Source organism: Mobula hypostoma, chromosome 2, assembly GCF_963921235.1.
Source record: "Mobula hypostoma chromosome 2, sMobHyp1.1, whole genome shotgun sequence".
NCBI lineage: Eukaryota > Metazoa > Chordata > Chondrichthyes > Myliobatiformes > Myliobatidae > Mobula > Mobula hypostoma.
This window is the reverse complement of record NC_086098.1, coordinates 22,052,376-22,070,072: the sequence shown is the minus strand read 5'-3', so window position 1 is coordinate 22,070,072 and position 17,697 is coordinate 22,052,376. Positions and strand designations below refer to the sequence as shown.

Genomic DNA, 17,697 nt, shown 5'->3' with positions numbered 1-17,697 from the left:
ACTTTTAAGAGGTGTTTAGATAGGCACATGAATGTGAGGAAGATGGAGGGATATAGGCATTGTGTAGATAGGAGGGATGAGTGTTTGGGTGTTTCTGATTTGCTTTTTAGCTAATTCAGCACAACATTGTGGGCCGAATGGCCTGTTCCTGTGCTGTACTGTTCTACGTTCTAAATAAAACTAATCTTTATCTTTAGTAAACTCAACAGATCAGTTTTGGAGGAGAATACCTCACCCGTTTAGCAAACCCTACTTATTCTTGCAGAGATGCCAGGAATTCCTTTACAAACTTCCACTATGAAGAATCGACATGTATTCTTTCTCATTTCCTGTGGGTATCAGTCAGTTGAATACTCAGGAAATGCATGCTCGAAGTTGTGACACAATACACCCACTTCACTCTTATATAACTCGCATGTCCCTGATTGTCTTAGGATGGAACATCAACCTGAGAATGATAATTAAATCTCTTACCAAGTAATACTTCCTGGTGAGTTGTGAAGCTATTTAAATATATAGAGATGCATTTATTTTCAAAGAGTGGGACTTACAGAAACAGTTTACATTTTCCAGCCAAAAAATAGTGAGTATTACTTCAAAAAGATTGAAATTTGACAAACTTGGGCCTCCGTGTTAAAGGCCAACATCATTATACAAAGAGATAATACGTAACATGGCATTTTAATGGAAGCAGTTACATCAGATCAGCGTAACATTTTTGCAGATACATGAAAGAAATTGCATAACAATAGGTTACAATGCCTTTCCCATAATTTCATGAAAATAATTTATTGTGCAAATTTAAATATCCCAGGTGCAGTAATGATAATTATAGGAAGGTACATGCTTGCATCAAGCTGACCAGTTTAATTTATCAACAGGTACCACATACAATATGCTGACAAGGTTTCCAAGCCTGAACAGTGGCGAAATATCTAACTTGCGGCTAGTGTATGTTGGAGCACAATGGGATTTGTTGGTGAGATACCTCACTAACACAGAATTTCTTTGAGACCAAAAAGAAGATAGTTCAAAAACACTTCACCAATTTATGTCTGCAAGTAGCAAACTTGACTCTGCCAGAGTAGTTGGGTTGGGACAGCCATCAAAATTCATTATCATCAGTTGCTGTCCACAGCACTTTGATCATAAATCCAACATCCAATGACGGAATGGGCAAAAGCCCCTTTGGCAAAGTTGCTCAGAAACATACCCACTACCACTGGAAGAAAAAACTTCTACTTAAAGAAGGCTGATGGACAACAATATCATGAGAGCAATATAACCCAGCATTCTGACACTTTTAAGCTAGAATCCACTCCTCCCTGGTTAACTGGTATTCAGCTCACCATGTGGAAATGAATCAGGAGTTTTGTGGGAATTTTGGTGGGAGAAGACACACAGGTCACCTTGTCCCATGTCCCAAAAGAAAATCTTACTGGCTACTTGGGAGGGCAGTGGTTGGCTTTCCAAGACTTCTTTTATCTCTCCTCACTACTAGGTTAGTGCTGTCCCATTAGATCCCAAGAGCTAAGGAGACTTAAGCCAGTATCTACTAGATCTAATTGATATTTGAAAGGTAGTGTCTACATGGGAACAAGGAGGACTAGGTATAGTTCTCTATAAGTTAACTTTGGAACATATTATAAAATGGAGCTATGAATTTACAATAGGCTACACTTTCCATTAGATATGTACAATATAGTTCCTAAAAATTTGGCTGTAAGTCAGAGTAAATTTGGTGAAATTATGTGCATTATAATACTGATCAATAAATAAATAAATATGGATTCAATGAGGTAAGTTAAAATTATATAATACATTGCCAACGCATTTTGCATCACTTTGCATTTCATAAAATTTGTGTATGAAAATGCGACATATCATGCAAGTAAGTTACTTCAATTTTATGCAAATATCTACGTAGCACAAATCACCTGTTTCTGTTTCCTATTTTAATATTGATTTTAGTGTCTGATCCAGATCACCAAAGTGGAGAGAGAGAATAAAAATTGTACAGATTCAAGAATTGATTGTTTTCTTGTACAAACTTAGAACTGTTGCATCAACTGAATGTATTTTTTGCACAACAAAACATACACTGGTAGGGTGGAGAAGTAGCCATTTTCCAGTTACCATAACAACGAGCTCTCATTCTACTTCCATGGCTTAGGTTTTGGCAGATCTGAAAAATGTGTTTAAAGTGCTGAAAGAAAACACAATAGTTTTTTTCAGAAAAGGATATAGAACATATTCTGTCATTCAATAGGGGTTTATTTGAAAATTATATTTAAAAAGATCATTGTAACTCCTTGTCGCTAAAGTGTGATTGGCATCTCTGAATTTTTTTTAATGAGTGAATGAGTTAAACAGTAGTGTTTGTTAATAACAAGCATTACTTCATGCCTCTGTCACTTGGATTTGACTTAATTGAACACCAGGGCTCCCCAGGTTATTGTGAATTGTCCCATGATTAGGTTAGGGTTAATTGGAATTGTGGAGTTGCTGGGTTAAAAGGCCGGAAGAGCCTACTCTGCATTGTATCATTAAATAAAATAAAGCAAAGATGCATTAATCCCCAAACATATTCCTTTTAGTTTTCATTGTTCCCAAGGAAAACATATTATTCAGCCAAATTTTCCTGTTATTTAAGATTATAAAACTTATGGTTTTGTAGTTCAGGGTATCATAACTGGTTACTCTACTTAACACCAAAAGAGGTTTAATTCCGCAACTTTTGATTCATCTGTAAGTGCATATACTATGTAGGAAAAGAATTAATACCTTTGACTTAACGACATCCCCCCCCTTCCTTCCTGCATGTATTAATTCACACTAAGATGATACTTCAAAAGAGTTATCTAACTTGCATTTGTACTATGATAGATATAATTGAAATTCATTTTGGATGAAATATTGTGTCTTGTAATTATAAATATTTGTATTGCTTTACAATGACATTTCATGCAACCTCTCAAATGTAAGCTGGCAAGTAAGATGAAGAATCCCTTTCATTCATCTCTATACATTAATATAGAAAGAACCAGTGTTTAAACAATGGAAAACTTCTAACCACAAGTAGTAAGCATCCAGTTAATTTCAGCCTTTGCTAACCTTCAGAAAGCACACGATCACTGCCTAGAAACTGATCTTTCAGACAAAATGCCGGAGGAATTCAGCAGGTCAAGCAACATCTATGGAAGGGAATAAATGGTTGACATTTCAGGTCAGGACCTTTCATCAACAATTCCTCCAGCATTTTGTGTGTGTTGCTCTGGATTTGCAGCATCTGAACATTCTCTTGGGCTTATGGATCCTTTAGTGCCTGCGGCTTATGTGCAAATCACAAATAAAAATGATTTAACACAGGTTAGATTTCACTTTTAATCACTTTCAATTGAAATTGCAACCATTGGGAAGTTGCCCCCCATGCATTTTGATGCACAATTCACCTTAATGCATTTGACGATTTTCGATCAAATGGTGTCACAAGCCAGGCACCATGTTTTCTCCTCTTCTAACTCCAGGGTGCAATCTATGACTTTTATTAAACAGCCATAAGAGAAGGATTTCATTGTACTCAGATCGTCAATGAAATATCATTTTTCTCCATTTTGATATTGACGTCCTATACACAGCAAAGAACAGGCTCGGTTTTCAAAGCTCTGCTTGCTCCATATCAATTGGAGCTTTGATACGCTGTGCATATCAAAACAACTCATTGCCATCTCAACCTCACTGACAGTTCCGCATCTCACTGGCCCAGTCTCAGCACTGGCCTTCATCAGGGTAGATGATATTTTGGTGAGTGTCCACACACAGACTCATCACCACCATCATTATGCATCATGTCATACGACGTGGGCGATAACGGTCCCATGACCATGATCATGGACTATCTCTGCCTTTGCCTTAGTTCCATGGCAGCCTTTTTTGCAACAGTTCTGCAGGTGCCATAGTTGTGGGTCAGCTTTTAGGTCAGATTTCAGAACTTAGCTTTCAGAACTTTTCATACAGTTACCATTTTGGGTCTAACACTGTTTTAAAGCTTTTTTTTAAACCCAACTCTGCTATTCCTTGTAAGCTACCTGATTCAGTGTTAGTGAGATACATAACACAGGTTTCAATCAGCAGAAAATGAGTAAAAGAAATCCCTAAGCATGTAGGTCACGTAGTAGGAGAGATGTTGTAGCTGGCATACACCCACAGGTTTTGATGTGCAGTACCAGCGTGACTAAAGGTTCTTAAACAGCTATGAACATCAATGCAGTGAAGGAGGAAGGTTAATTTTGTTTATGTAGAATAAAACAATATTTTAAATCATTAGGAAAGAATAATAAATGTATTGAAATGAAATGTACATGAAGTTCAAGGTGGTATGTCATCGCTCTTGTCCATTCTGTTTCTTTTAATGCAAAAATGATCAAAATGGACAATTGATATATCCAAGGAGCATAACTTCAAAAACATAAAAGGGGTACATTGCTGTGTGCACACACAACAGCAGGACAAATTCATTGTTTAGAAGTATTTTTGACCCAAGATTAATTGAATTTACTTCAGGTATTTAAAACGACACTGAAAAATTAACAGCAAAATGTGAAATTTTTGTATCCTCATTTGTCACAGGTGAGGAACAGGAAGGCTGGAAGGTGGCTAATTTAATTATTACATTTGAATATGTCTTTACTCAAGAAAGGATGCAAGGACCAACCTGGGAACTACAGTGCAGTGAGCCTAACATCAGTGGTGGTAAAGTTACTAGCAGGAATTCTGAGAGATGGGATCTATTTGTATCTGGAATGGCGAGGGATTGATTAAGATTATCAAGCAATCTGTCGGAGGAACTCAGCAGGTCATGTAGCATCAGTGGGGTGAAAGGAACTGTTCACATTTCAAGTCGAAACCCTGCATCAAGGCTGATTAGAGATAGTGAACTTGACTTTGTGTGTGGAAACCTCACAAATTTAATTGAGTGTTTTTTTTTGCAGAAGTGACTAAGATGGTTGGTGAGATATTGTCTACATGGGTATTAGCAAGGCTTTTGGCATGGTTCCACAAGGTAGACTGGCCCAGAAAGTAAGATCATATGGGATCCAAGATGAGCTAACTGTTCAATGGAAACATGGCTTGGTGAAAGGAGTGAGAGGGCAGTATTTTTCAGAGGTTTCTTTTTTTTACAGATTGGAGGCCTATGACGAGTGGTGCGCCATAGGAATCTGTGCTGGGATCCCTGCTCTGCCTTGTATTTGAGTGATTTGGATGAGTTTGTAGGTGGCCTGATTTGCAGGTGACACCACAATTGCTGTGGTGGACAGTGGAGAACACTGACTGATGTTACAACAGAACCTGGATCAGATGGGGAAGTGGGCAAAGGAATTGAGATGGAGGGCAGGAGCTGCCAGGAAATAGGTGGCCAACTCTATTACCACCAGATAATTGATAGGCAGATGGGGGAGGGGGAGAGTGGGAATGATGCCAAAAGTTGGGAGCTTTCAGGTCAAAGTGACAAAGGACTGAAGATAATGGAAGGTAGAGCTTCAAAGTACACTTCTTAACAAAACCAAAGCCATCAAAAAGCAACAGCAAACACTGTAGATACTATAATACTCAGCAGGTCAGTTAGCAGCTGTGGAGACAGAAATGTATTTCACATAGATAACCTTTTCTCAGATCTGAGAAAAATTCTGGTGAAATGCCATTAATTTCAAATATTCACACTGCTCTCCACAGGCAATATAATGAGTATTTTCTGCATTTCCTGTTTAACAAGAACAAAACCACCACATCATCATAGTTATAAAAGCTCATGGTATCTTCCATCTGTTAAGTAAAAAAAGACAGATACAAACAGAAATATCACTTTACATGCTTGTGCACTATTCTTGTGTGCATATTCGTTAAACATAATGAAAAGTGAATATTCAAGCAGTGTAACACACATCAAAGTTGCTGGTGAACGCAGCAGGCCAGGCAGCATCTATAGGAAGAGGCGCAGTCGACGTTTCAGGCCGAGACCCTTCGTCGGGACTAACTGAAGGAAGAGTGAGTAAGGGATTCGAAAGCTGGAGGGGGAGGGGAAACGTCGACTGCGCCTCTTCCTATAGATGCTGCCTGGCCTGCTGCGTTCACCAGCAACTTTGATGTGTGTTGCTTGAATTTCCAGCATCTGCAGAATTCCTGTTGTTTGCGTTTAAATTCAAGCAGTGTGTTTTGCAATTATCTATTGTTTCTTTTAACTGTCTAATCACTAACATTGTTAAACAGTCTTTGACCTTATCAGAAGCAGTTCATAAAAATATTCTCATGAAATGCTATTTTTGTTTGTCATATAACAATAATTTTAAAATGAGACTTCCAGAAACACCAAAGAACTTCAGCCTATATAACATTTTAGTAGATGGAGTACAATTCAGTTAATAATATTTATTTAGCCCAGAGCTGTAGTAGTTGATAGTTCAGATCAGAGGTAGGCTACTTGTAGGCCCAATTTTCTGATCTACATTCATGTCTTGTTTCTAAGTCACATTCAGTTTACTTTAAATTTCAAATAGAGGTTACAAAATGCCACTGAAAAATAATACAATTGTGTAACTGTATAATACTTTAAAATCAAGATAAGCCAACCTCATTTAACTTAATCTCAAGATCTTTTCATCTTGACAGGAATCCTATCTTTGGTTCCATTTTAAATGCTATATTTGCATATTAGTTTTCTTTCTGCCATATGCTGCTGTTCAGAAATAAATTCCAAATACAGCAACGTACTGTATATTTCTAGGCATAAATATACTCCACATACATAGCTGGCATGATATCTTTCTACAATTAGCATGTGCTATTTACCTCAACTTTGTGTTTCTCCAAATATTTCTCTAATGCTTATGACAATAGCACTTTAGAGAACAAAATAAATCCTTAAGTATTACACATGCCAAAGGAGAAGATGGCTACAAATGAAACGAAGCTTGAAAAAAGCAAATATAACAAATTCTCATGGGATTTCTTTTATCGAGTACCTAGAAGCAACAAACAAAAAATGTACAGTACATCACATTGAAAGAGATTTATAGCATATTCCCATTGCATCTGCTGCTGCATGTAAATCATTATTTATGAATCAACACCATGAATCATAGACAAGAAAATTATTCTTCTATAGCTTGGGTAAGTATTCATAAATGCAGAGACTGGGTTGCATAAGAAATGTTCTGAGCACTGCATAATCTTTAAAATGTTATAATAAAATGCAGCTCATTTCTCGAAACACATACAACAGCTTTAGCACAAATCAATTAGATCAAAATTTACTTCTAAGTAGAATCTGCATAATTACATTTTGTTCTACATGGCTTTTATTTACATCATTTACCAAATGTGTTCTTCGGATTATAGCATGTGAAGTCTGTTGAAATAAATAATTATGTGCAATATTTGTGCAAATAACAAATAATAAATTATTTTTATAATGATAAATTATTAAGTGGTCACAAAATAATCATGTACTTTTTACTGACAGTTGCTACCTGTAGCAAATTAATTCAGTAACTTTGTAGCTATGAGGGAAGAACAATTTTGTTTAAACTCGATATCCACTATGTACTTCACATCCAATCTGTTCTGGAATGAAGATGGGTTCTGAATATACAAAAATAAAAGTGGAAGACATGAAAACAAGGATAATGCAAAAGCAAAAGGCCAATCAACATTTTACAACAAATGTAATTGAGTCGATCCCTGGAAATGGAAATGCCTCCAAAGCATCTATTTTATCAAGATGAAATATTGTGTATCATTCTCTTTTTTTCCCTTCAGCTGAATAACGCGTAACAGATTCTAACTGATGTTGAAAAATTAAATCCGAGATTCACAATCAGAGATCTGTAGGGTGGCGGGGAACTGCAAGAAGGTTTCAATCAGTCTACCAAAAGCACTGGCATCAGGCTGTCAATCATTTAATAAAGTTTCCCTGAGCTGCCTTTGCCTCATGGTGACTGTCACAGGAGAGTGCAGATGAATGCATCCTAATTTCAGGAGAGAGAACAGTATGCTAGTATTTTTATTATTTTTTTATTGTGAGTGTGGCTTCAAATATGGAGCCATGAGAGAGAAGCTGGCCAAAGTTGACTGGAAAGATACACTAGCAGGGATGACAGTGGAGAAACAATGGCAGGTATTTCTGGGAATAATACAGAAGGTGCAGGATCAGTTCATTCCAAAGAGGAAGAAAGATTGGGAGCAAGGGGCGACCATGGCTGACAAGGGAAGTCAAGGATAGTATAAAAATAAAACAGAAGAAATATAACATAGCAAAGATGAGCAGGAAGCCTGAGGATTGGGAAACTTTTAAAGAGCAACAGAGGATAACTAAAAAGGCAATACGGGAGAAAAGATGAGATACGAAGGCAAGCTAGCCAAGAATATAAAGGAGGATAGTAAAAGCTTCTTTAGGTATGTGAAGAGGAAAAAAATAGTTAAGACCAAAGTTGGGCCCTTGAAGACAGAAACAGGTGAATTTATTAAGGGCAACCAGGAAATGGCAAATGAGTTGAACGGGTAATGTGGATCTGTCTCCACCAGGGAAGACACAAACAATCTCCCAGATGTAATAGTGGCCAGAGGACCTAGGATAACGGAGGAACTGAAGGAGATTCACATTAGACAGAAAATGGTGTTGGATAGACTGATGGGGCTGAAGGCTGATAAATCCCCGGGACCTGATGGTCTGCACCCCAGGGTACTTAAGGAGTTCGCTCTAGAAATCGTGGATGCATTGGTAATTATTTTCCAATGTTCTATAGATTCAGGATCAGTTCCTGAGGACTGGAGGGTAGCTAATGTTATCCCACTTTTTAAGAAAGGAGGGAGAGAGAAAACAGGGAATTATAAACCAGTTAGCCTGACATCAGTGGTGTGGAAGATGCTGAAGTCAATTATTAAGGATGAAATAGCGGCACATTTGGATAGCAGTAACAGGATCGGTCCGAGTCAGCATAGATTTGCGAAGGGGAAATCATGCTCGACTAATCTTCTGCAATTTTTTGAGGATGTAACGATGAAAATGGACAAGGGAGAGCCAGTGGATGTAGTGTACCTGGACTTTCAGAAAGCCTTTGATAAGGTCCTACATAGGAGATTAGTGGGCAAAATTAGAGCACATGGTATTAGGGGTAGGGTACTGACATGGATCATAAATTGGTTGGCAGACAGGAAACAAAGAGTAGGGATTAACGGGTCCCTTTCAGAATGGCAGGCGGTGACTAGTGGGGTACTGCAAGGCTCAGTGCTGGGACCGCAGCTGTTTACAATATACATTGATGATTTAGATGAAGGGATTAAAAGTAACATTAGCAAATTTGCAGATGACACAAAGCTGGTGGCAGTGTGAAATGTGCGGAGGATGTTGAGATGCATTAGCAGGATGACTTGGACAGGTTGGGTGAGTGGGCAGGTGCATGGCAGATGCAGTTTAATGTGGATAAATGTGATGTTATCCACTTTGGTGGCAAGAACAGGAAGGCAGAATACTATTTGAATGGTGTCAAGTTAGGAAAAGGGGAAGTACAACGAGATCTTGGTGTCCTTGTTCATCAGTCACTGAAAGTAAGCATGCAGGTACAGCAGGCAGTGAAGAAAGCTAATGGCATGTTGGCCTTCATAACAAAGGGAGTTGAGTATAGGAGCAAAGAGGTCCTTCTGCAGTTGTACAGGGCCCTGGTGAGACCACACCTGGAGTATTGTGTGCAGTTTTGGTCTCCAAATTTGAGGAAGGTCATTCTTGCTATTGAGGGAGTGCAGGGTAGGTTCACAAGGTTAATTCCCGGGATGGCGGGACTGTCATATGTTGAAAGATTGGAGCAACTGGGCTTGTATACACTGGAATTTAGAAAGATGAGAGGGGATCTGATTGAAACATATAAGATTATTAAGGGATTGGACACGCTAGAGGCAGGAAATATGTTCCCGATGTTGGGGGGAGTCCAGAACCAGAGGCCACAATTTGAGAATAAGGGGTAGGCCATTTAGAACGGAGTTGAGGAAAAACTTTTTCACCCAGAGAGTTGTGGATCTGTGGAACGCTCTGCCCCAGAAGGCAGTGGAGGCCAATTCTCTGGATGTTTTCAAGAAAGAGATAGATAGAGCTTTTAATGATAGCGGAGGCAAGGGATATGGGGAGAAGGCAGGAACAGGGTACTGATTGTGGATGATCAGTCATGATCACAGCGAATGGCGGTGCTGGCTCAAAGGGCTGAATGGCCTACTCCTGCACCTATTGTCTATTGTCAAATTGCTCGTTGAAGATGCTACCATTCCTGTTGTTCAAGTAATTAGTAAGCACAGCAGAATTAACAAATGTTTAATTTTAGACCAAAAATATGTCTATGTGTTGTTTTGGGGTCTTTGTTTAATATAACATGGATGAGTGGCTTTAGAAATAAAAAGGTTAATTAAAATGTCAAAGGGGGGTGAAAACATTATGGGCACATAAAACATTTGGATATTTTAATTTAAATACAGTACTCTATTCAATTTAACAGAACAATATATTTGTTGAAAATTCTTCATTGACCTTCTAAGTGTTTATATAAGGGCTTTAATTGTCAAGAGTTTCAATTTCAGTGAAACAAAACTTGGGCAATAGCCAATTATCCATCAAATTACCCTGCCTCACCTTCCTTTACACTGCAGCTGAAGTTAACTGTTCTACTTGATGGGTTTCCTGCAGTCAGTCTGGTTCTATTTTAGCTTTGTACAGTCCACAATGGATTTTCAATTTGGCGTAATAACAAAGAATAAAGCCTTAAGCAGGACTTGAATCAGACCTCTGTTTCATCACCAAAGTTGCTGATGAACGTTCACCAGCAACTTTGATGTATGTTGCTTGAATTTCCAGCATCTGCAGAATTCCTGTTGTTTGTCTCTGTTTCATCACTCCTACTCTTAAGTTCAACATCTAATTTCGGCGATAAGGTATCATCTTTTAGCTTGCAGTTCGGGTTGTCACACCTAATAACATTTCTGCCTGAAACCTTAATTTTGTTTTTCTCTCCCTTGCTCCTGATCTGCAGAATGCCACCATTATCTGTACTTTTTTAAAATTTTAAATTCCCAGCATCTACAGTATTTTGCTTCTAATTTTGTTGCTGGCGTGTGTTTTACTTGCAAAATGAATGAAAATTTACAATTAAGCTCCTAATCAAAAGTTCAAAGGTTCATGTTCACATATTAAACAGCCTTGTGTCCTGAAATCTGAAGCTTCTGACAGAACCCTGGCTGATAGATTTGGACTGAAGCCTTGTTGCTCTGTCTTTGTTTTGAATAAGGCATTGAAACTATACAATCACCAGTCCTTTCAAACTCAAATGCCATATTTCAAAGGATAGACTGTAATCTTTTTATCCTTACTGCTACTTGTGGGAGTGTACTGTTCAAATTAGTTGTCAGATCTTCTGATCATGTTTTTTTGGCTTCGTGCATGGGACATGGTCGCTGCTGACAGCAAGTTATGTTCCATCACCTAATTGCCTCTGAAATGAAGAGAGAGAGCAACCATTTAAGTGTGTCTGGAGACACACAAATTGGTTAGTCGGGGTAAAGATGAACCACAAGGGTTTTTATAATAATCCAATAGTTTCATGACTTCATTTATAGTGACTAAATCCCTGATTTATTTTCATTGACCTCGTATCTTCGGATCAACAATCCAAAATTGTATCTGCCACTCAAGTAACTTAAACTCAACACTGCTGAGTTCAAGAACCACACTTCAAAAGTATTTACAGGGTTCTGAAATTCTTCTGATGCCTTAAGGTCATAAATGCATTGTGTAAAATAGGTACTTCCTCGTACTTCTCATACATTTAAAGAATAACTGCATTAAATCCAGCATCCCTGACAAAAGAGTGTGTGCACTGGTAAACACACGCACATGATTTACATTCACAGAAATTCTGCTATTTCTTACACATGCTATATTCTCTCTCTGTTTGTATGTTAAGAAAAATAAATGGGAAAGGTCTTTAAAATTTCAACACTTAAGTGGTCATATAAGAGGAAAACAGGATCTTGGATAGAATAACTTGAGGGATGGGGAAAGATTACTTGAAAAAACCGGTCACTGAGAGTTGCATACTGCTATGGGTCCATACCACATGAGGGAGAACCTGACACTATGGCTACAAACAATACCAATGAAATGGAGAAACAGGACAAAATACCTGTGGTGTAACAAAAGACTTGAAATATTCACATCACAGATTAAGATGGTTCGAAGGTGATCGTATTAAGTTGTTAGGATTCCAACATAATAAATTAACTGTACCCCAGGACAAAATTAACACAAAAAGGCTAGTGTTTTACTTTTTTTGGAGGAAAGGAAGAGGGGAGGTGTATAAGAGACACAGATAGAGCGGACAATCAGCATCTTTATCCCAGGGTGGCAATTGGTTAATATGAGAGGAGAAGGTGATTGGAGGAGCGTATGAGGGGATGTCAGAGGTAGGTTTTTTTTACATGGAGTGGTAAACACATGATAGAGGCAGATACATTAAGGACGATTAAGAGACTCTTAAAGCGGCACCTGGATGAATGGAAAATGGAGAGCTGTTTGGGAGGGAAGGGCCTGTACTCTGATGTACTATTCTATATCCTATGTTCTTAAATAAAGGACAAAGAAACACAATATATGTTTAGATGAGAAATACAACAATATAGAGGTTAAATATAACTTATTAATATACTGTAGGAGAAGATCAGAGTGGGAAACAGCTCACCCAGAAAATTGCAAACAGAGAAAGAAATCAATAAATTCATTTTAGGGAGGCAGAAATACTAAAGGATGCAAGCCAGAAAATCAGTAATGTGTGTGTTTTTTCAAGAAACACCAAAGGTTTTGGAATTTATTCTCTGTGGAAGAGTCTAAAACTCAATTCCAAATTGAAGATAGCCATTGTAACCACAATAAACAGCTCAGGAGAAATTTATAATGAAATATAGTGACTGATATTTAAATAGAAGTTTGATAAAAACATAAGGGAGAAAATTGACATGAGGTAAAATAGGGTAAAACTTGAGTGAAGGAAAAACAGTGGCATTGACTTAATGGACTGAACAGCTATTTTCTGTTTTGTAAAATTCATTGTAACTCTGTAAAAAAAAACTGATACCATGATAATTGGAAACAGTGCAAATATATTCTTATAACACTGTAACAGAAATACCTGATGTGAATATTTCAGAACAAGATGGTGCTCAGCTCAGTGTTTGTCTTTCCTCCTGGTCATATTTACCATAGATTACATTTTCTATTCTTTTTTGAGTGTGCTGTGTGTTGGACAGAAACATTCCTCGTGAATTGTTTTGAGGTGGTGTCATTATGAGTAGGCGCTATATAAATGCAAGTATTATTCTTATAGTGTAACCGCATTAAACAATCAAACTGACAAGAAATACTGAACCCTAAACTTGGGCCACAGCTACTTTTCTCCAACCAAAGCATTACCTTTCTTGAAGGAAAACACTGTTGGTGAGGGTAAAAGTTTAACCAGACAGTACTTGGTACAGGCTGCACCACCGGTAAACTTGGCTCAGAAAATAGTTCCACTATCATTTTATATTGAATTTTGCTGAATAGCGTTGAAATACTTCCCAATGATGATACGAAAATGTATTTACAATAAAGTTGGCACTTCCACTTTTTGAATAAAGACATTATTTACCAACAGTTACCATCCAACGGGCAGGCAAGGATGCATCTGCAAATATTACAGCCTATTTCTAGTTTGCAGTGTCCATACCAAGTGACATGTTTAGCGTGGCATTTTACACAGAATACTCTGTGTTAAGTGCAGAACCCCCCTTGAAGAAGCGCTTTACTCTCTCTTGAATATTCTGTGGCCTGGAAGGTGCTAATCCAGGGAAAGCAAAGGTTGGGTGTTTTCATCGTCTTTATCTATGTGTTTCAGGACTCCAGCTTCGACCACTGATTGGGATCTGGAAAACCAAAGCAGAGTACACAAGAGTAGGATAGGTAACAGATGTGAGTTTATTTTGACTTTATATTCCCCCCCCCCCCAGATATTCAAGCCGGTTATTCTTGAGCCTGTTCTTGCCGATCTGCTCAGTCACCTGGATAAGACCACAGAGGACAGCTGGTATCCAGGGAACTTCACCCAGCTTGCCAGCATTGAGTGGAGAGTAGGAAAGGACACAAAATAAAAACATAAACAGGATATTCTGAGCTGTCCTCGGAGCCATTAGATTGTCAGCAGATTTTGCAATCAATTGTCTAGCAACCTATTGCATACACAGTACTGTGCACATATACATATGTAGCCAGGTGCCTAGGACTACTGCACAGTACCACAGTAATTTTATGTATTGCACTGTACTGCTGCAAAAAAAATTCATGAGATATGTGGGTGATCATAAATCTGATTCTGTTATGGGTCACCATGGTGGACTGAGAGTGGGAAGGGGGGGCGAGAGAGGGGAATTATGGTTGGGAAAAGGGGAAGGGAGAGGGGAGGGAGCGGGAAGCACCAGAGAGACATTTTGTAATGATCAATAAACCAGTTGTTTGGAATCAAATGATCTTGCCTGATGTCACAGTAGAGATACTGTATAATTGGTTAAAATAATTTTACAAAGTAGTAACATGCTTTTCAGCTGAAGTTATGTGGTAAGATGGAGCCAGCACTATTTTACAAGGCACACTTACAGAACCTGCACACACTAATTTCACAGGTTCATAGCTATTAAATGCATATGCCCCAATATGCACAGACAGCAGGGGTACACAGGGTGGTGGCAAACATGAACAAGCAGAGAACAGAGAGCTCCTTAATTCTCCTTTGGGCTTACAGGTGGTGACTAATGCTCTGGTTGTAGAAGCGAGGTACTGTCCAGCAGCAGGGCTGGGTACCGAAGGGGGCATCGTTAGGAGAGGTTTGCAGGAGGAGGATGGGATGGTGTCTGGCCACACTGATAATCCCTATGCCAGGGAGCAACTTCTCTCTCACATGCTCAGCAACTCCCCCGTGATCGGTCACTGGTTACACAAAGAGAAGTTTACAGTGGCCAATTAACATACTGCCACACCTCTGATAGTGTCTCAGGGCAGGGGGGTGGGGAGTGGAACCCATGCAAATGGCGGAAGAATGTGCAGAATCCACAATTCTCCTGCAGAAGAACAAATGTGATTCATATGAGGTCATCCACCATATGGAGAAGATGATGCACGGGCCAGTTTCCAAACCCACCCCCCACTACTCAGAGCTATTACCAAGGATAGGACAGAAGTCTGCATTTGAGGATCCAGATTCCATTTCAGCCAATACTGGGAGACTGTCACAGTGGTAGAGAAACCCAGTTTCATCTGACCATCTGGCCATTGCATCTTTGTCCACCCAGTCCTCTGAGAAGGAGCCTGATATGCAAGGAGTCCTTGCAGATTGTTCCCTCAGATGACCCCAGGCAGCAGTTTGAAGCTGGGTGGGCATGCACGACGGGAACTTTACAGAATGTTCTAAACTATCTCCTTACACTCCAACCAGAAGGGAGTGACTTTCTGGAAGGCAGAATGGATGCCACCTCATGTCTACAAGGAGGACATGTTTAAAACTCTTCCAAAGAGTAGGCACATTCACATTGGTTGAACAATTTCCTTTAGTGTTAGACCACTGATCAACCATTCTAGCTAGACCCCACGCACTCACTCTATTAGCCCCGTGACTGCATTGCACCGTAAGCACTTTAAACCATATTTTATAATGCTGTTTACACTGTAAATACATGCTGTTATTTATGTATTTTGATTGCAATAAAAAACAACAAATTCAACGACTTCAATGATGTTGCCTGGATTGGGGAGCATGCCTTATGGGAATAGGTTGCGCGAGCTTGGACTTTTCTCCATGGAGCGACAGAGGATGAGAGGTGACCTGGTAGTGGTGTACAAGATAATGAGAGGCATTGATCGTGTGGATAGTCAGAGGCTTTTCCCCAGGGCTGAAATGACTAGTACGAGAGGGCACAGTTTTAAGTTGCTTGGAAGTAGGTACAGAGGAGATGTCAGAGGTAAGTTTTTTTACGCGGAGAGTGGTGAGTGCATGGAATGGGTTGCCGGCGGTGGTGGAGGCAGATATGATAGGGTCTTTTAAGAGATTCCTGGATGGCTACATGGAGCTTAGAAAAATAGAGGGCTATGGGTAAAGCCTAGGTAGTTCTAAGGTAGGGGCATGTTCGGCACAGCTTTGTGGGCTGAAGGGCCTGTATTGTGCTGTAGGTTTTCTATGTTGCAACAGTTATAAAGAATTATATAAAAATAAAATTAGTAGGGATATGGAATAAAATGTGAATGTTTTTGTTGCAGGCTGTGCCAACACACCAAAACAGATTCCTAATATATGTAAATGTATATGGTGAATAACGTTGATCCTTGATCATTCTCCCTGAACAGCAAGTGAAAGAAAAAACTCTAATTGACTGAGGAATTAAATGGAATTAATCATTTGTCCCTTCATCTTTGTCTAATGCTAAGCATCCTCATGTTAATTTTATGATTCCAATGAACTTCATGAAACAAAACTACAGCTGGTGATAGAGCTGTCAAAATATTGATACACATTTCAAACTCCAGCTTACAGATAGAAATTTTTCAATGAAACTGTAATTAGAATAACATGCAGGGTGCTGAACTCTGGTTCATTCCAGTGAGGTCCGAGTGTTTCACTGATGACTGGGAATATTGGCTGTTGTACAGCTGGGCAGTGAGGGTACGTTTCTGGAGGTGACACCAAGAATACTCAAAAGCACAGGTTCACTTTGAATATGCTTTCAACAGTAGGACTGTTTACCCTGTTTTCTTTATTAACCATATATGTCACTAGAGTGACAGAGATTTTTGCATGATACTATATCAATTTTATCTACTGCACTGCTTATACCAAAAAAAATCAAATTTCATGACATATGTGAGTGATGTGCTGAAACTGGACAGCGTTCAAAGGAGGTTCACAAAAAAGATTCCAGAATTGAATGGCTTGTCATATGAAGAGCGTCTGATGGCTCTGGGTCTGTATTCACTGGAATTCAGAAGAATGAGGGGTGACCTAATTGAAACCTATCGAATGGTGAAAGGCCTTGACTGAGTGGATGTGAAGAGGAAGTTTCCTTTGGTGGGAGAGCCTAAGACCAGAGGACACAGTCTCGGAATAGAGGGGCGTCCTTCTAGAATGGAGGTGAGGAGGACTTTCCTTAGCTAAAGCATGGTGTATCTATGGAATTCTTTGCCAAAAGCAGCTGTGGAGGCCAAGTCTTTATGTACATTTAAGACAAAGGTTGATAGATTCTTGATTGGTCAGATACAGGGAGAAGGCAGGAGATTGGAGCTGAGAGGAAAATTGGATCAGCCATGATGAAATGGTGGAGCAGACTCAATGGGCCACATAGTTCTCCTACATAGTTCTGTATTATAACTGGGCTGTTGTGAGCGATGAATGTCTGAACAGCCTTCTCTGCTCAGGATAACCGGCCCAGCAGGCACCCATGCTAGATCAAAGAAGTAACAACAGAATCAATGAGAAATTACGCACAAAGACTGAACAAACAACCAATGTCAAAAGAAGATAAACTGCACAAGTACAAAAGAAAGTAATAAATAATACTGAGAACCAGTTGAAGACTCCTGAACATTAA

At 39.1% G+C, this 17,697-nt stretch overlaps 1 protein-coding gene across 3 annotated transcripts in view; it reads right to left on the bottom strand.

Moving 5' to 3' along the window:
* Positions 1–515: 515 nt before the first annotated feature.
* The window catches only part of clvs2 (clavesin 2), a 141,747-nt gene continuing 124,565 nt past the window's right edge, over positions 516–17,697 (bottom strand). Inside the window, exons 5-6 of one of the 3 annotated variants that reach the window (XR_010016209.1) lie at positions 13,502–13,992; positions 516–2,206 (exon numbers count right to left, since the gene is read on the bottom strand). Coding sequence is in view for 2 of the 3 variants with exons in the window: in XM_063034056.1 (XP_062890126.1) it covers positions 13,908–13,992 (85 nt within the window). In the remaining variant the exon portion in view is untranslated. Of the gene's footprint in view, positions 2,207–6,135; positions 13,993–17,697 lie in introns of those variants that run through there. The other 2 variants (XM_063034061.1, XM_063034056.1) reach the window with 2 other exon arrangements.